Source organism: Panthera pardus, unplaced genomic scaffold (assembly GCF_024362965.1).
Source record: "Panthera pardus isolate Hobbes unplaced genomic scaffold, ASM2436296v1 HiC_scaffold_7, whole genome shotgun sequence".
Classification (NCBI taxonomy): domain Eukaryota; kingdom Metazoa; phylum Chordata; class Mammalia; order Carnivora; family Felidae; genus Panthera; species Panthera pardus.
In genome coordinates, this window is record NW_026527002.1 from 17,287,321 (window position 1) to 17,304,530 (window position 17,210).

Consider the following 17,210-nt stretch of genomic DNA (forward strand, 5'->3'; position numbering starts at 1 on the left):
TTCTGCAGAGATAAAAGAAGTAAAATCTAGTCAGGATGAAATTTAAAATGCTACAACTGAGCTACAATCTCGAATGGATGCCATGACAGCAATGATGGATGAAGCAGAGCAACTAATCAGTGATACAGAGAACAAACTTATGGAGAATAATGAAGTGGAAAAAAAAAAAGAGGGAAACTAAGGCAAAAGAGCACAATATAAGAATTAGAGAACTCAGTGACTCATTAAAAAGGAATAACATTCAAATCATAGGGGTCCCAGAAGATGAAGAGAGAGAAAAAGGGGTAGAAAGGTTATGTGAGCAAGTCATTGTAGAAAACTTAACTACTATGGAGACAGATATCAAAATCCAGGAAGCACAGAGAACTCTCATCAGATTCAACAAAAACCGACCATCAACAAGGCATCATGGTCAAATTCACAAAATACTCAAGGAAAGAATCATGAAAACAGCAAGGGGAAAAAAGTCCTTAACCTACAAGGGAAGACGGATCAGGTTCACAGCAGACTTATCCACAGAAACGTGTTAGGCCAGAATGGAGTGGCAGGATATATTCAATGTGCAGAATTGGAAAAACTATGCAGCCAAGAATTCTTTATCCAGCAAGGCTGTCATTCAAAATAGAAGAAGATTCCCAAACAAAAACTAAAGGAGTTCGTGACGACTATACCAGCCCTGCAAGAAATTTTAAGGGGGACTCTCTGAAGGGAGAAAAGTTGAAAAATAACAAAACAGACCAAATGCAACAAAGACTAGAAAGGACCGGAGAACACCACCAGAAACTCCCAACTCTACAGGCAACATAATGGCAATAAATTCACATCTTTCAGTACTCTAAATGTCTGGACTCAGTGCTCCAATCAAAAGATATAGGGTAACAGATAAGAAAACAAGATTCATGTATATGCTGCTCAGACCCATTTTAGATTTAAAGACACCTGCAGGGTGAAAGAACAGGGATGGAGAAACATCTATCATGCTGATGGCTGCCAAAAGAAAGCCAGAGTAGCCACACTTATATCAGACAATCTAGATTTTAAAATAAAGACTAACAAGAGATGAAGAAGGGCATTATATCATAATTAAGGGGTCTATTCACCAAGAACATCTAACAGTTGTAAATATTTATGCTCTAAATGTAGTAGCACCTAAATATATAAATCAGTTAATCACAAACATACAGAAACTCATTGATAATAATATCATAATAGTAGGGGACTTCAATATCCCACTTACAGCAACGGACAGATCATGTAAGTAGAAAATCAACAAGGAAACAATGGCTTTGAATGACACACTGGACAAGATGGACTTAACAGATACATTGAGAACTTTTCATCCTAAAGCAGCAGAATACACATTGTTCTCGAGTGCACATGGAACATCTCAAGAATAGATCACATACTGGGACACAAATCAGCCTAAGTAAGTACAAAAAGATCAAGATCATACCATGCGTATTTTTAGACCACAATACTATGAAATTCGAAATCAACCACAAGAAAAAAATTGGAAAGACTGAATCCTTGGAGACTAAAGAACATCCTACTAAAGAATGAATGGGCTAATCAAGAAGATAAAGAGGAAATTAAAAGGTACATGGCAGCCAATGAAAATGATAACACCACAGCCCAAAATCTCTGGGATCCAGCAAAGGCAGTCATAAGAGGGAAGTATATAGCAATCGAGGCCTTCCTAAAGAAGGAAGAAAGGTCTCAGATACACAACCTAACCTTACACCTTAAAGAGCTGGAAAAAACAGCAAATAAAACCCCAAACCAGTAGAAGACAGGAAATAATAAAGATTAGAGCAGAAATCAATGCTATCAAAACCAAAAAGCCCTAGTAGAACAGATCATTGAAACCAGGAGCTCGTTCTTTGAAATAATTAACAAAATTGACAAACCCGTAGCCAGTTTGATCAAAAAGAAAAAGGAAAGAACTCAAATAAATAAAACCATGAATGAAAGGAGAGATCACAACCAACACTGTAGAACTACAAACAATAATAAGAGAATATTATGTGCAGTTATACACCAATAAATTGGGCAGTCTGGAGAAATGGACAAATTCCTAGAAACATATAAAGTACCAAAATTGAAACAAGAAGAAATAGACAATTTGAACAGACCTATAACTGGTAAAGAAATCGAATTAGTAATCAAAAATCTCCCAAAAAACGAGTCCGGAGCTGGATGGCTTTCCAGGGAAAGATTTAAACATTTAACATTTGAAGAAGAGTTAACACCTATTCTTTTGAATCTGTTCCAAAAAATAGGTATGGAAGGAAAACTTTCAAACTCATTCTACGAGGCCAGCATTACCTTGATTCCAAAACCAGACAAAGACCCCACTAAAAAGGAGAACTACAGACCAACTTCCTTGATGAACATGGATGCAAAAATCGTCAACAAGATACTAGCCAGCTGGATCCAACAATATGTTAAAAGAGTTATTCATCATGACCAAGTGGGATTTATACCTTGGATACAGGGCTGGTTCTATATTCACAAAACAATCAATGTGATACATCACATCAATAAAAGAAAGGATAAGAACCACGTGATCCTCTCAGTAGATGCGGAGAAAGCATTTGACAAAATACAGCATCCTTTCTTGATAAAAAGCCTCAGGAAAGTAGGGATAGAAGGATCATATCTCAAGATCGTAAAAGCCATGTATGAAAGACCCACTGCTAATATCATTCGATGGGCAAAAACAGCTTTCCCCCTAAGGTCAGGAACACGACAGGGATGTCCACTCTCACCATTGTTATTCAACATAGTATTGGAAGTCTTAGTCTCAGCAATCAGACAATACAAAGAAATAAGAGGCATCCAAATCAGCCAGGAGGAGGTCAAACTTTCACTATTCCCAGTTGACATGATACTATATATGGAAAACCCAAAAGATTCCACCAAAAAACTGCTAGAAGTGATCCATGAATTCAGCTAAGTTGCAGGATATAAAATCAACGCACAGAAATTGGTTGTATTCCTATACACCAATAATGATGCAATAGAGAGAAATCAAGGAATGGTCTCACTTACAATTGCACCAAAACCCATAAAATATATAGGAATAAATCTAACCGAAGAGGTGAAAAGTTGATACACTGAAAACTATAGAAAGGTTATGAAAGAAATTGAAGAAGACACAAAAAAGTGGAAAAATATTCTATTCTCCTGGATAGGAAGAACAAATATTGTTAAAATGTTGCTACTACCCAAGCAATCTACATATTCATTGCAGTACCTATCAAAATAACACCATCCTTCTTCACAGAGCTAGAACAAACAATCCTAAAATACATGGAACCAGAAAAGATACTGAATAGCCGAATCAATCCTGAAAAAGATCAAAGCTGGAGGCATCACAATCCCAGACTTCAAGCTGTATTACAAAGCTGTAATCAAGACAGTGGGTACTGGCACAAAAACACTTAGATCAATGGAACAGAATAAAGAACCCAGAAATAGACCCCCAGACGTGTGGCCAACTAATCTTTGACAAAGCAGGAAAGAATATCCAATGGAATAAAGACAGTCTCTTCAAATGGTGCTGGGAAAACATGCAGAAGAGTGAACCTGGTCCGCTTTCTTACACCATACGCAAAATAAACTTAAAATGAATGAAAGACCTAAACTTAAGACAGGAAGCCATCAAAATCTTCAAGGAGAAAGCAGGCAAAAACCTCTTTGACCTTGGTTGCAGCAACTTCTTACTTGACACGTTTCTGGACGCAAGGGAAACAAGCAAAAATGAACTATTGGGACCTCATCAAAATAAAAAGCTTCTGCACAGTGCAGGAAACAATCAGCAAAACAAAAAGGCAACTGATAGGATGGGAGAAGATATTTGCAAGTGACATGTCAGGTAAAGGGTTAGTATGCAAAATCTATGAAGAACTTCTCAAACTCAACACCCAAAAAACAAATAATCCAGTGAAGAAATGGGCAAAAGACATAAATAGACACTTCTCTAAAGAAGACATCCAGATGGCCAACTGACACATGAAAAAATGCTCAACATCACTCATCCTGAGGGAAATACAAATCAAAACCACAATGAGATACCACCTCAGGCCTGTCAGAATGGCTAACATTAACAACTCAGGCAACAACAGATGTTGGCGAGGATGTGGAGAAAAAGGATCTCTTTTGCATTGTTGGTGGGAATGCAAACTGGTGAGCCACTCTGGAAAATGTATGGAGGTTCCTCAAAAAATTAAAACTAGAACTACCCTATGACCTAGCGATTGCGCTACTAGGTATTTATCCAAGGGCTACAGGTATGCTGTTTTGAAGGGGTACATGTGTCCCAATGTTTATAGCAGAGCTGTTGACAATAGCAAAGTATGGAAAGAGCCCAAATGTCCGTTGATGGATGAATGGATAAAGAGGAAGTGGTGTATATATACAATGGAGTATTACGTGGCAATCAAAAAGAATGAAATCTTGCCTTTTGCAACTCTGTGGATGGAACTAGAGGGTATTATGCTAAGTGAAATTGGAGAAAGACAAGTATCATGACTTCACTCATATGAGGACTTTGATACAAAACATAAACATAAGGGAAGGGAAGCAAAAATAATATAAAAACAAGGAAGGGGAACACAACTTAAGAGACTCTTGAATACAGAGAACAAACAGGGTTGCTGGAGGGTTGTGGCAGGGGGATTGGTTAAATGGGTAAGGGGCATTAAGGAAGTCATTTGTTGTGATGAACACTGGGTGTTATACTTAGGGGATGGATCACTGGAATCTATTCCTGAAATCATGATTATACCATATGCTAATGAACTTGGATGTAAATTAAAAAATAAAAAAAAAAGGTTGGGTGTTCTTCGTGCTGTTCTTATTTGTAAGTTTTTTCTTAACTTGAAATTACCTGTGAATAGTTTTAAAAAAGCTGAAAAAAGGTGCTTTGACTCCTGGATCAGTGTATGTGTGTGTGAGAGAGAAATGATGGTGGTTGTGTGTATTCAGAATTTTCTGATATATGTCATTGGTTTTTGGGGTGGGTTTGGGAGAGAAGCAGGCAGACATGTTTTGGTCAAGCTTATTTGGATTACTGAATTTGGTAAGTGAAATTGAATATTAAATGTGGGTTAAGCCTCCATGTTGTTAATTAGCCTAAAAATATTGTGGTATGGCTGTGTTCATGTAAGTTTTTTTTCGGTTTGTTTTTTTAGTATCTTCAAAATGGCTGATAATTTGGATGAATTTATTGAAGAGCGAAAAGCCAAACTGGCCAAAGACAAAGCAGAATTGGAAAGTGATCCACCTTACATGGAAATGAAGGTAAACTTAGTTTTCTTACAAGATGTTTCATTAAAATTGTCTCTGAAGATTAGTCTTGTGTAAATGTTAAAAATTCTCTTTTATGAGTGAGAATCTTCTGTTTCATACTTTAGTTTGGGTCCTGTCATTCTGAGTCTGAGAGCCTGACTCTGGACAAGATTGCATTGATTTTGAATGCAGTTTTTCTTTTCTGTTGTGGTGTTTTGTATCTCACAGTTTGTTTTCTCTTATTAGGGTTTTAATTGATAATTGCTGTGCTTCATAAAATAAGGAGACTACTTTTAGTACAGGGAACTTTCAGGATATTATAAAAACAAGTTTTCATATTCTACATGAAAAGTATCTTTTAAGTAAATCAGGATCTTAAATTTCTTTTTAAAAAAAAAATTTTTTTTTTTAACGTTTATTTATTTTTGAGACAGAGAGAGACAGAGCATGAATGGGGGAGGGTCAGAGAGAGGGAGACACAGAATCTGAAATAGCTCCAGGCTCTGAGCTGTCAGCGCAGAGCCCGACGCGGGGCTTGAACTCACGGACCGTGAGATCATGACCTGAGCCGAAGTCGGCGGCTTAACTGACTGAGCCACCCAGGCGCCCCATTAAATTTCTTTTTTTAATTGAGAAGTGAATTTATTATAATAGTTTATTTTGATATCTTTGCTTTTCAAATTAGAAATTTTTTTGAGTGTTCTTGAAAATAGTACTTGAAAAAGCTTTCTTAAAGTTTTCCTAGTTTTGGTGAAATAATGGTTGATCCACTCAGTAAATACTGAGACTGTGCTAGATACTATTTTAAACTCTTCCATAGCACTCATCTGGACAGATGTGCCACCTTCTTTTGTGAGTTCAGTGTACTAATAAGATACAGGATATAGATTAATCTATCATATAGTGCACTGAAATCATAGTAACCATATATATTGGTATGCCCAAGACAGTCCTGGGTTACCTGTTACCCCTTGTCTCATCTGGTTTAGCATTTATCTTGGGCAAAGGTATGGGCATCTGGTTGAGATGATAAATAACATTGACACTTTAATTATCGGGGAATGTTACATAGCTAACATTTATTGTATGCTATGTGTAGAAGAGGCTTAGTTTTATTGTATTTTATTCTCTTGATTTTAAAAATTCTAGTATAATTAAAATACAGTTTTATATTAGTTTCTGGTGTACAATATAGTGATTTAACAGTTCTGTACATCACTCTGTGCTCATCACTCTAGGTGTACTCTTAATGTTCTTCACCCCCACCCATTTCCCCTCTGGCAACCACCAGTTCTCTATATTTAAGAATCTGTTTTTTTGTTTCTCTTCTTTATTTGTTTTGTTTCTTAAATTCCACATATGAGTGAAATCCTATGGTATTTGTCTTTCTTTGACTTATTTCACTTGGTATAATACCCTCTAGATTCATCTATGTTGTTGCAAATGGTGACAGTTCATTCTTTTTTATGGCTGATACATACACCATTTATACGCCATTGTGTGTATATATGTATGTATATTTGTATGTGTGTATATATCTTTATCTGTTCATCTACGGATAGATGCTTAGGTTGCTTCCATATCTTGCTATTGTAAATAATGCTGCAATAAGTACAGGGGTGCATATATCCTTTTGAATTAATGTTTTCATTTTCTTTGGGTAAATACCCAGTAGTGGAAATATAGGAACCTCCATGCTATTTTCAGTGGCTGTACCAGTTTGCATTTCCACCAACAGAACATGAGGGTTCCCTTTTCTCCAGTCTCACCAACGCTTATTTCTTCTATTTTTGATTGTAGCCATTCTGATAGGTGCAAGGTGTTATCTCACCGTGGTTTTGATTTGCATTTCCCTGATGATTAGTGATACTGAGCATCTTTTTGTGTGTCTGTTGGCCATCTGTATGTCTTTGGAAAAATGTGTATCTAGTCCTTTACCCATTTTTAAATTGAATTTTTTTTTTTCTTTTTTGGTGGTGTGGTAGAAGTTCTTTTTATATTTTGGATATTAACCTCTTCTAGGATGTATCGTTTGCAATTACCTTCTCCCATTTGGTGGGTGGTCTTTTTGTTTCATTGATGGTTTCCTTTACTGTGCAGAAGCTCATTATTTTGGTGTTGTTTCATTAGTTAAATTTTGCTTTTGTTTCCCTTGCTAAAGGACACATATCTAGAAAAATGATGCTAATGTCAGTGTCAGTGAGCTTATTGCCTGTGTTTTCTTCTAGGGGTTTTATGGTTTCAGGCCTCACATTTAGGTCTTAATCCATTTTGAGTTTATTTTTGTGTGTGGTATAAGAAGACCATCCAGTTTCATTCTTCTACAGGTTACCGACCGGTTTTCCTAACACCATCTGTTGAAGAGTTTGTCTTTTTCCCATTGTATATTCTTGTTGCTACTGTTGCAGGTTAATTGACTGTATATGCGTGAGTTTATTTCTGGGCTCTATTCTGTTCTGTTGATCTGTGTGTTTATTTTTGTACCACTACCATACTGTTTTGATGCTACAGCTTTGTAGTATATGTTGAAATCTGGGATTGTGGTATTTCTAGTTTTCTTCTTTTTGAAGATTACTTTGGCTGCTTTGGGTCTCTTGTGGTTCCATGCAAATTTTAGGATTATTTGTTCTATTTCTGTGAAAAATACTGTTGCTGTTTTGATAGAAATTGCATTAAATCTGTAGATTGCTTTGGGTTGTATGGACATTTTAACAATATTCTTCCAATCAGTGAGTGTGGAATATTTTCCCATTTTTTTTGTTGTCCTTAATTTCTTTCATCAGTATTTTATAGTTTTTAGAGTACAGGTCTTTCACCTCCTTGGTTAAGTTTATTCCTGGGTATTTTGTTATTTTTGTGTCGCTTTTGTAAAGGGGACTGTTTTCTTGAGTTTTGCTTCATTATTAGTGTATAGGGATGCAACATACTTCTGTATATTGGGTTTTTTTTTTTTTAATCCTGCAACCTTACAGAATTCATTTATCAGTTTTAAGTAGTTTTTTGGTGGAGTCTTTAGGGTTTTCTATATAGAGTATCATGTCATCTGCAAATAGTTTTACTTCCTTACCAATTTGGATGCTTTTGATTTCTTTTACTTATCTGATTGCTGTGGCTAGGACTTCCAGTATTATGTTGAATAAAAGTGGTGAGAATGGACATCCATGTTTTGGTCTTGATATTAGGGGAAAAGCTCTCAAATTTTTCCTGTTAATGACTAGCTATGGGTTTTTCACATACGGCCTTCGTTATGTTGAGGTATGTTCCCTCTAAACCTACTTTGGTGAGAGTTTTTAGCATGAATGGATGTTATACTTTGTCAAATGCTTTTTCTGCATGTATTGAAATAATATGGTTTTAACCTTTCTGTTGTTGATTATTGTGTTGATTGGTGAATGTTGAACCACCCTTGCATCCCAGGAATAAAGCTCACGTGATCTTGGTGAATGATTTTTTTTTTAGTGTATTGTTGGATTTCGTATGTTAATATTTTGTTAAGGTTATTTGTATCTATGTTCATCAGAGATAGGGGCTGGTAGTTCCTTTTTTTTTTTTTTTTTTTTTTTTGGTATGGTCTTTGTCTGACTTTGACATCAGGGTAATACTGGCCTCACAGAATGAATTTGGAAGCTTTTCTCCCTCTTCTATTTTTTAGAGTAGTTTAAGAAGAGTAGGTATTAACTCTTCTTTAAAATGGTAGAATTCACCTGTGAAGCTGTCTGGTCCTGGACTTTTGTTTAGTGGCAGTTTTTTGATTACTGATTCAATTTCATTGATCTGTGTAGATTTTCTCTGTCTTCCTGATTCAGATTGGGAACACTATATGTTTCTGGGAATTTATCCATTTCTTCTAGGTTGTCCAATTTGTAGGCATATAACTTTTCATATTTTCTTATAATCTTCTGTATTTCTGTGGTGTTATCTATTTCATTTCTGATTTTGTTTATTTGAGCCTTTTTTTTTTTTTTTTTTTTTTTTTTTTTGGTGAGTCTGGCTAAAGGTTTATACCATGTTTTGTTGATTTTTACGAAGAGCCACCAGTTCCTGGTCTCATTGATCTGTTCTGTTGTTTGTTTTGTTTGTTGGTGTGGTTTTTTTTTAGTTTCTATTTTGTTTATTTCTGCTCTGATCTTTATTATTTCCTTCTTCTACTGGTTTGGGTTTTGTTTGTTCTTTTTCTGTCTCCTTTAGATATAAGGTTAAGTTGTTCTTTTGAGATTGTTCTTGCTTCTTGAGGTAGCTGTGTATTGCTTAAAATCCTTTCTTTTTAGAGTAGCTTTTGCTGCATCCCAAAGATTTTGGTCCGTTGTGTTTTCATTTTCATTTGTCTCCATGTACTTTTTGATTTTGTCATTGATTTCTTGGCTGACCCATTCATTGTTTAGTAGCATGTTATTTAACCTCCATGTATTTGTGTTCTTTCCAGATTTTTTTCTTGTGGTTGATTTCTAGTTTCAAAGCATTGTGGTTGGAAAAGATGGGTGATATGACCTCAGTCTTTTTGAATTTGTTGTCTTATTTTGTTGCCTAATATGTGATCTATTCTGGAGAATGTTCGCTGTGCACTTGAAATGAATGTGTATTCTGCTATTTTAGGATGGAACGTTCTGAATATATCTGTTGATCCATCTGTTTAAATGTGTCCTATGAAGCCACTGTTTTCTTGTTGATTTTCTGTCTGGGTGATCTACCTATTGTTGTAAGTTCATGTTAAAGTCCCCTACTATTAGTAGTATTACTGTCAATACTACTAATAATACTATAATTTTGTTAATAACTGCTTTATGTATTTGGGTCCTCCTATGTTGGGTACAGAAATATTTACAATTGTTATACCTTCTGTTGAATTATTCCCTTTATGATTATGTAGTGTCCTTCTTTGTCTCTTGTTACAGTCTTTGTTTTTCAAAGACTGTTTTGTCCCATATAAGTATCATTACTCCATCTTTCTTTTTCACTTCTATTTGCATGATAAATGTTCAGTCCCTTCACTTTCAATCTGCATGGGTCTTTAGGTCTGAAATGAGTCTCTTGTAGGCAGCATATGTTGTGTGCTTTTTTATCCATTTGGTCACCTGTGTCTTTTGAATTAGAATGTTTAGTACATTTATATTCAAAGTAATTATTGATAGGTATGTACTTGTTGCCATTTTGTTACTTGTGTTATGGTTATTTTTATAGTTCTTTGTTCCTTTCTTTTCTTGCTCTCTTCTTTTGTGATTTGACAGCTGTTTTCTTGTGATATGTTTGGATTCCTTTCTCTTTATTTCCTGTATATCTATTACTGGTTTTGATGTGTGATTACCATTAGGTGTATATATATCTTGCATATATAGCAGTCTATATGAAGTTAATGGTCACTTAAGTTTGGACCCATTATAAAAACACTAAATTTTTACTTCCCCCTCCCCCATGTTTTAGGTATATGGTGTCATACTTTATATTCTTCTGTTTTGTGAATTCCATGACTGAGTTTTATGGATATATTTGATTTTACTGCTTTTGTATTTTAACCTCCATATTGGTTTTATAAGGATTTATTCTGTCTTACTATGTTTATGTACCTGTGAAATGTTTTCCTTTCCTACTTTCCTTTTTAATTTTTTTAAGCTTATTTATTTATTTTGAGAAAGAGAGTGTGCCTGTGCCAGTGGGAGAGGGGCAGAGAGAGAGAATCCCAAGCCCCATGAGGGGCTCAGTCTCATAAACCTGGAGCTCATGACCTGAGCCGAGATCAAGGGTTGGATGCTTAACTGACTGAACCACCCAGGCACCCCTTAAATTTTTCTTTGAATGTTTATTTATTTATATATTTTATTTATTTATTTCTAATGTTTGTTTAGTTTTGAGAGAGAGAGTACGAGCCTGGGAGGGGCAGATGGAGAGGGACAGAGGGTCTGAAGCAGGCTCTAAACGAACTGTGTGATCATGACCTGAGCAGATGTCAGAGGCTTAACTGACTGAGCCACCCATGCACCCCTTTTAAATTTTAATTTGAGCACATGCAAGTGTGGGGAGGGACCGAGGGGAAGAGAGAGAATCTCAAGCAGGGTGCATGCTTAGCATGGACCCTGAAGTTGGGCTTGATACCACGACTCTGGGATCATGACCTGAACCCAAATCAAGAGTCAGACACTCAACCGACACATTCACCCAGGTGCTCCCCTTTCTTACTTTTCCTGCTGTGGTCTTTCCTTTCCACTTTAACATTTCTTATCAGGCTGGTTTAGTGGTAGTGAATTCCTTTAAATTTTGCTTGTCTGGAAAACTCTTTATCTTTCCTTCCATTCTGAATGATAGCCTTGCTGGATAGAGTATTCTTAGTTACAGGTTTTTTTCCTTTCAGGAATGAGGCTTGGTCTTAAGTTAAATTTATGATTCACATGAATCTGTGAGATAAATACTGTTGTTATGGTCATTTTCTAGAAGTAAACTAAGGCATGGGAAAGTTAAGTAATGAGACTAAGGTTATAGAGTTGGTAGAAGTAGGCTTTGATTCCTTACATCCTGACTGTAGGCCTGTTCTCGTAACCACCATACTAGTTTGCCTTCTTTCCATAAGAGCTGCTGTGGTCAAGGAGTTGTGTCAAGGACTTTACATGTTATTATCTCACTTAATCATAATACCCCTATTAAGTAGGTGGAATATTTTTGTTTTACAAAATAAATGTGAAGAAGGTGAAACCCAAAGGGGTTAAGTAATTCGTCCAGCTATACATAGTGATAGATTCAGAATTGCCATCACCATATGTCCTGCTCCAAAGTCTATGGTTTTTAACCACTGTCCACTTAGGACTACCTTACAGTGTTTGAAAATGGTTATTATATAGCTTTAAATACAGCATTATTATAATTTTTAATATTAAATAGTACATAAATCATGATCTTTAAGTCTTAGTTCAAATATCATGCTCATTGAGGTCTTTTAGTTCCTCTTGCATCATTATGGCTCTTCATACCATGCTCTATTTTTATTTTTCCTTAACCTTTACCAGTTACTCTTTGTATATTACATAGTCTGATGATTTATTATGTCTGTTGTTAGTCCCCTGAATAGTTTGAGCTCCATGATGGCTGAGATTCTCATATGTTTTTTTCATTCATGTTTCCAGTACCTGGGACACTATGTAGCAGGAACTCAGTGACTATTAGTTGATAAATGAATTCTAGAATTTATCACAGTGTTAATACTTTTGGTTAATTCCTCAAATCTCACACTTAAATTTCTTCGTGATGTATAGTTTTTCAAGTCATTTAATAAGAGTATTGGGATACATTGTGTATTTTGTGGATTTTCCCATACTTTTGTAAATATTGTGTCTCTTTCAGGGAAAGGCATCAGAGAAGCTTTCTGAAAACAGTAAAATATTAATTTCCATGGCCAAAGAAAACATACCACCAAATAGTCAACAGACCAGGAGTTCCTTAGGTATGTCATTAGGTGTATTAAATTGATTTTAAAGTATTATTAGCATGCTGTTGTGAAGGAGCTTTGTCTTGTCAGAAAAAAAGATTTCTTTAGAATCCCAGTAACTGTTTCCTTTCTGGAACCTTACATATGACTGTACTGTCTACAAATGAAATATAATACATCCTGAGAACCATCTGCCCATTTTAAATTATATTCCCTTATAATTTACAGAATCATAGCAGTAAATATATATATAATATAACTAAAAATTAATTGAAAAACTTGCATGGAATTTGTGTCTGTGTGAGAGGGAAATGTGTTAATTGAATAAAAATGGTGGACTTTTATTTAAAAAATCAAAGGGATGCTTAGAGGATACAAAATGTAATTTGGTGAATGACCATTTTAATTATTGGTTACCCTATTACAATTGGGCAGAAGTTAATATATTGCAACTATACTAAGTCTTTGATTATGGTTTGTTATGAAAATATTTAGAAATTCTTTATTGAAGTATAAATAACATAGTGTTCTATTAATTTCAGGTATGCAATATATTGATTCAACAATTTTGTACATTACTCACCATGATAAGTATAGTCACCATATGACATTATTGTAGTATTACTCACTATTCCCCATACTGTATTTTTCATCTTTGTGACTTACTTTTGACTGGAAATTTGGATTTTTATCTATTTTACCCACCACCCTCATCCATCTCACCTCTGGCAACCACCAGTTTATTTGCTGTGTTTAAGAGTCTTTTTTTCTTCTGTTTGTTTGTTTTGTTTTTTAGATTCACATGTAAGTGAAATCATATGGTATTTTTCTCTGGCTTATTTCACTTAGCACAATACTCTCTAGGTCCATCCATGTTGCAAATGGCAAGATCTTATTTATTTATTTGTTTTTAAATTTTTTTTAACGTTTATATATTTTTGAGAGAGAGAGAGAGAGACAGAGTGTGAGTGGGGGAGGGGCAGAAAGGGAGGGAGAAATAGAATCTGAAGCAGGTTCCAGGTTCTGAGCTGTCAGCAGAGCCCGATGTGGGGCTTGAACCCACAAACTGTGAGATTGTGACCTGAGCTAAAGTCCGGAGCTTAACCCTCTGAGCCACCCAGGTGCCCCACAAGATCTTATTTTTTATGACTGAATAATATTCCATTCCATATATATATATAACCGTATCTTCTTTATACATTGATGGACACTGGGTTGCTTCCGTATCTTGTTATTGTAAATAATACTGAAATAAGTTTAGGGGTGATATATCTTTTCAAATTGGTATTTTTGTTTTGTTTGTTAAATAACCAGTAATGAAATTACTGGATCATATGTTATATTTAGTTTTAATTTTGGGGGTAATCTCCATACTGATTTATACAGTGGTTACACCAATTTACATTCCCACAAACAGTTCATGAGCGTTCCTTTTTCTCCACATGTTCACCAACACTTGTTTATTGTGTTTATTTTGATTGTAGTTATTCTGACAGGTGTAAGGTTTTGATTTGCATTTCCCTGTGTATTAGTGATGTTGAGCATCTTTTCATCTGTCTGTTAGTCACCTTTATGTCTTCTTTGGAAAAGTGTTCATGTCTTCTCATTTTTTAACCAGATTATTTGTTCTTTTTGTGTTGTGTAAGGTCTTTATATATTTCAGAAAGTAAGTCTCTTACTGGGTGAATCATTTATAAATGTCTTCTATTCAGTGGGTTGTCTTGTTTTTTTGATGGTTTCCTTTGCTGTGCAAAAGGTTTTTATTTTAGGGTATTCCCAGTATTTTAGTTTTGCTCTTGTTTTTTTGCCTAAGGAAGCATATATAGAAAAATGATGATAAGACCAGTGTCAGAGAGATTGTTGCCTATGTTTTCTTCTAGGACTTTTATGGTTTTAGATCTCACCTTTAGGTCTTAATCCATTTTGAGTTTATTTTTGTGTATAGGGTAAGAAAGTCATCCACTTTCATTCTTTTGCATTTAGCTGTCCTATATTCCCAACACTATTTATTGAAGACATTATCTGTTCCCTATTGTATATTTTTGACTCTTTTGTCATATATCTATATACATATTTTTAAGTATGTATGTACTCAGCATGGAGCCCAGTGTGGGGCTTGAACTCATGACCTTGAGATCAAGACCTGAGCTGAGACCAAGAGTTGGACACTCAACTGACTGAGCAACCCAGGCACCTCTCTTTTGTCGTAAATTGACCATTTAAGTGTGGGCTTCCTTCTGGATGCTCTATTCTTTTGCATTTATCTATGTGTCTATTTTTGTACCAGTACCTTACAGCTTTGTAGTATATCTTGAAATCTGGGATTGTGATACCTTCAGCTTTGTTTTTCTTTCTCAAGTTTGCTTTGACTCTTCAGGATCATTTATTTTATTTTAAATACAAATGAGTTTATTTTTTCTGTTTCACTGTTTGTTTAAGTTCTACTTAACTAACATACAGTGCAATATTCGTTTCAGGAATAGAATTCACTACAACACCCAGTGCTCATCATAACAAGTGTCCTCCTGATAACCATCACCCATCTGGTCCATCCCTCACCCACCTCCCTCCATCAACCCTCAGTTTGTTCTCTATCTTTAAGAGTCTCCTGGGTGACTCAGTTTATTAACTGTCTGACTCTTGATTTCGGCTCACACCATGGTGTCACGTTTAGTGGGTTTGAGCCCCATGTGGGGTTCTGCACTGACAGTGTGGAGCCTGCTTGGAATTCTCTCTCTTTCTGCCTGCCATGCCTCCCCCCCTCCCCACCCCCCGAATAAATAGACTTAAAAAAAATTTAAGAAAGAGTCTCTTACGGTTTGTTTCCCTCCCTCCTTCTCTCTTTCTCTCTTTCTCTCTCTACCCCCCATATATTCATCTGTTTTGTTTCTTAAATTCCACATGAGTGAATTCATATGGTATTTGTCTTTCTCTGACTGACTTAGTTTGCTTATCTTAATATACTCCAGCTCCATCCATCTTGTTACAAATGGCAAGATTTCATTCTTTTTGATGGCTGAGCAATATTCCATTGTGTGTGTCTGTGTGTGTGTGTGTCTGTGTATACATACATCACAGCTTCTTCATCTGTTTAGCAGTTGATGGACCCTTGGCTCTTTCCATAGTTTGGCTATTGCTGGTAATGCTGCTATAAACATCGGAGTGCATGTACCGCTTTGAATCAATATTTTTGTATCCTGTGGGTAAATACCTAGTAGTACACTTGCTGGATTGCAGGGTAGTTCTATTTTTAACCTTATGAGGAACCTCCATACTGATCTCCAGAGTAGCTGCACCAGTTTGCATTCCCAACTGTGCAAGTTTGCACCAACAGTGCAAGAGGGTTCCCCTTTCTTCACATCCTTGCCAACACCTGTTGTGTCTTGTGTTTGTTTTTTTTCTTTTTAAATGTTTATTTAGTTTAGAGAGTGAGCGAGTAAGCAGGGGAGGTGCAGAGAGAGAGAGGGAGACAGAGGATCTCAGGCAAGCTCTGCGATGTCAACACAGAGCCTCACGTGGGGCCTGAACTCATGAACTGACATCATGACCTGAGTGCCAAAATCAAGAATTGGTCACATAACTGACTGGGCCACCCAGGTACCCCTTGTGTTGTTAATTTTAGCCATTCTGACAGGTGTGAGGTGGTATTTTATCATGGTTTTGATTTGCATTTCATGTTCAAGGTCTTTCTGAATTTAAGTACTGTATTATATTTTGGTTAAACTTGTTTATCTCCAAGGACCTCAATTTCCTTATCTTTAATATAAAAACGTTGGGTTGTCTTCTCACCCTAAAGTTTTATGAAGTGAAATTTTGATTATTGCAAAAAATAATTTTTTAAGCTTAATAGTAGATTTTCTTATACAGTAAGGTTAGACAGAATCACTGTGGCATTCTGGGTTACAACTTCCTTTGGATTGTACCTGTCCTGTCTTTGTGACCTGGCACAGGTTATTTAAGCTCTCTCTTGCCTTATCTTAGTAATTGGCATCTATTTTAAAAAGTTACTGTGGCAGGAAAAGCTGACTGGCACATAAGTGGTGCATGATAAACATTTACTTTGTGATCTCCTATTTTTTTAAGTGTAGGTTTTGAGAATTATATTAAGAATTTAAGAGTTATTTTTTATTACATGCACAAATGATTGAGAGTTCAGAGCACCTGGGTGGCTCAGTTGGTTGAGCGTCGGACTTCAGCTCAGGTCATGATCTCACAGTTTGTGGGTTTGAGCCCCGCATCAGGTTCTGTGGTGACCGCTTGCTCAGAGCCTGGAGCCTGCTACAGATTCTGTGTCTTCTTCTCTCTCTGCCCCTCCCCTGCTCACGCTTTGTCTCACTCTGTTTCTCAAAAATAAATGTAAAAATAAAAATAAAAAAATAAAAAAACAAATGATTGAGACTTTAAAGTCTAATTTCAAGGGGCACCTGGGTGGTTCAGTTGGTTAAGCTTTCGGCTCTTGCTTTTGGCTCAGGTTATGATCTTGAGGTTCATGAGATCGAGCCCCTTG

At 35.9% G+C, this 17,210-nt stretch overlaps 1 protein-coding gene across 9 annotated transcripts in view; it reads left to right on the forward strand.

Annotated features, from left to right (window-relative positions):
* Positions 1-17,210, forward strand: part of CSPP1 (centrosome and spindle pole associated protein 1) — a 153,280-nt gene that overhangs the window by 5,320 nt on the left and 130,750 nt on the right. For 8 of the 9 annotated variants that reach the window (XR_002081016.2, XR_002081017.2, XM_019453206.2 and 5 more), the window contains exons 2-3: positions 5,183-5,304; positions 12,619-12,718. Coding sequence is in view for 7 of the 9 variants with exons in the window: in XM_019453206.2 (XP_019308751.2) it covers positions 5,206-5,304; positions 12,619-12,718 (199 nt within the window). In the remaining 2 variants the exon portion in view is untranslated. Of the gene's footprint in view, positions 1-5,182; positions 5,305-12,618; positions 12,719-17,210 lie in introns of those variants that run through there. The other variant, XM_053896617.1, reaches the window with a different exon arrangement.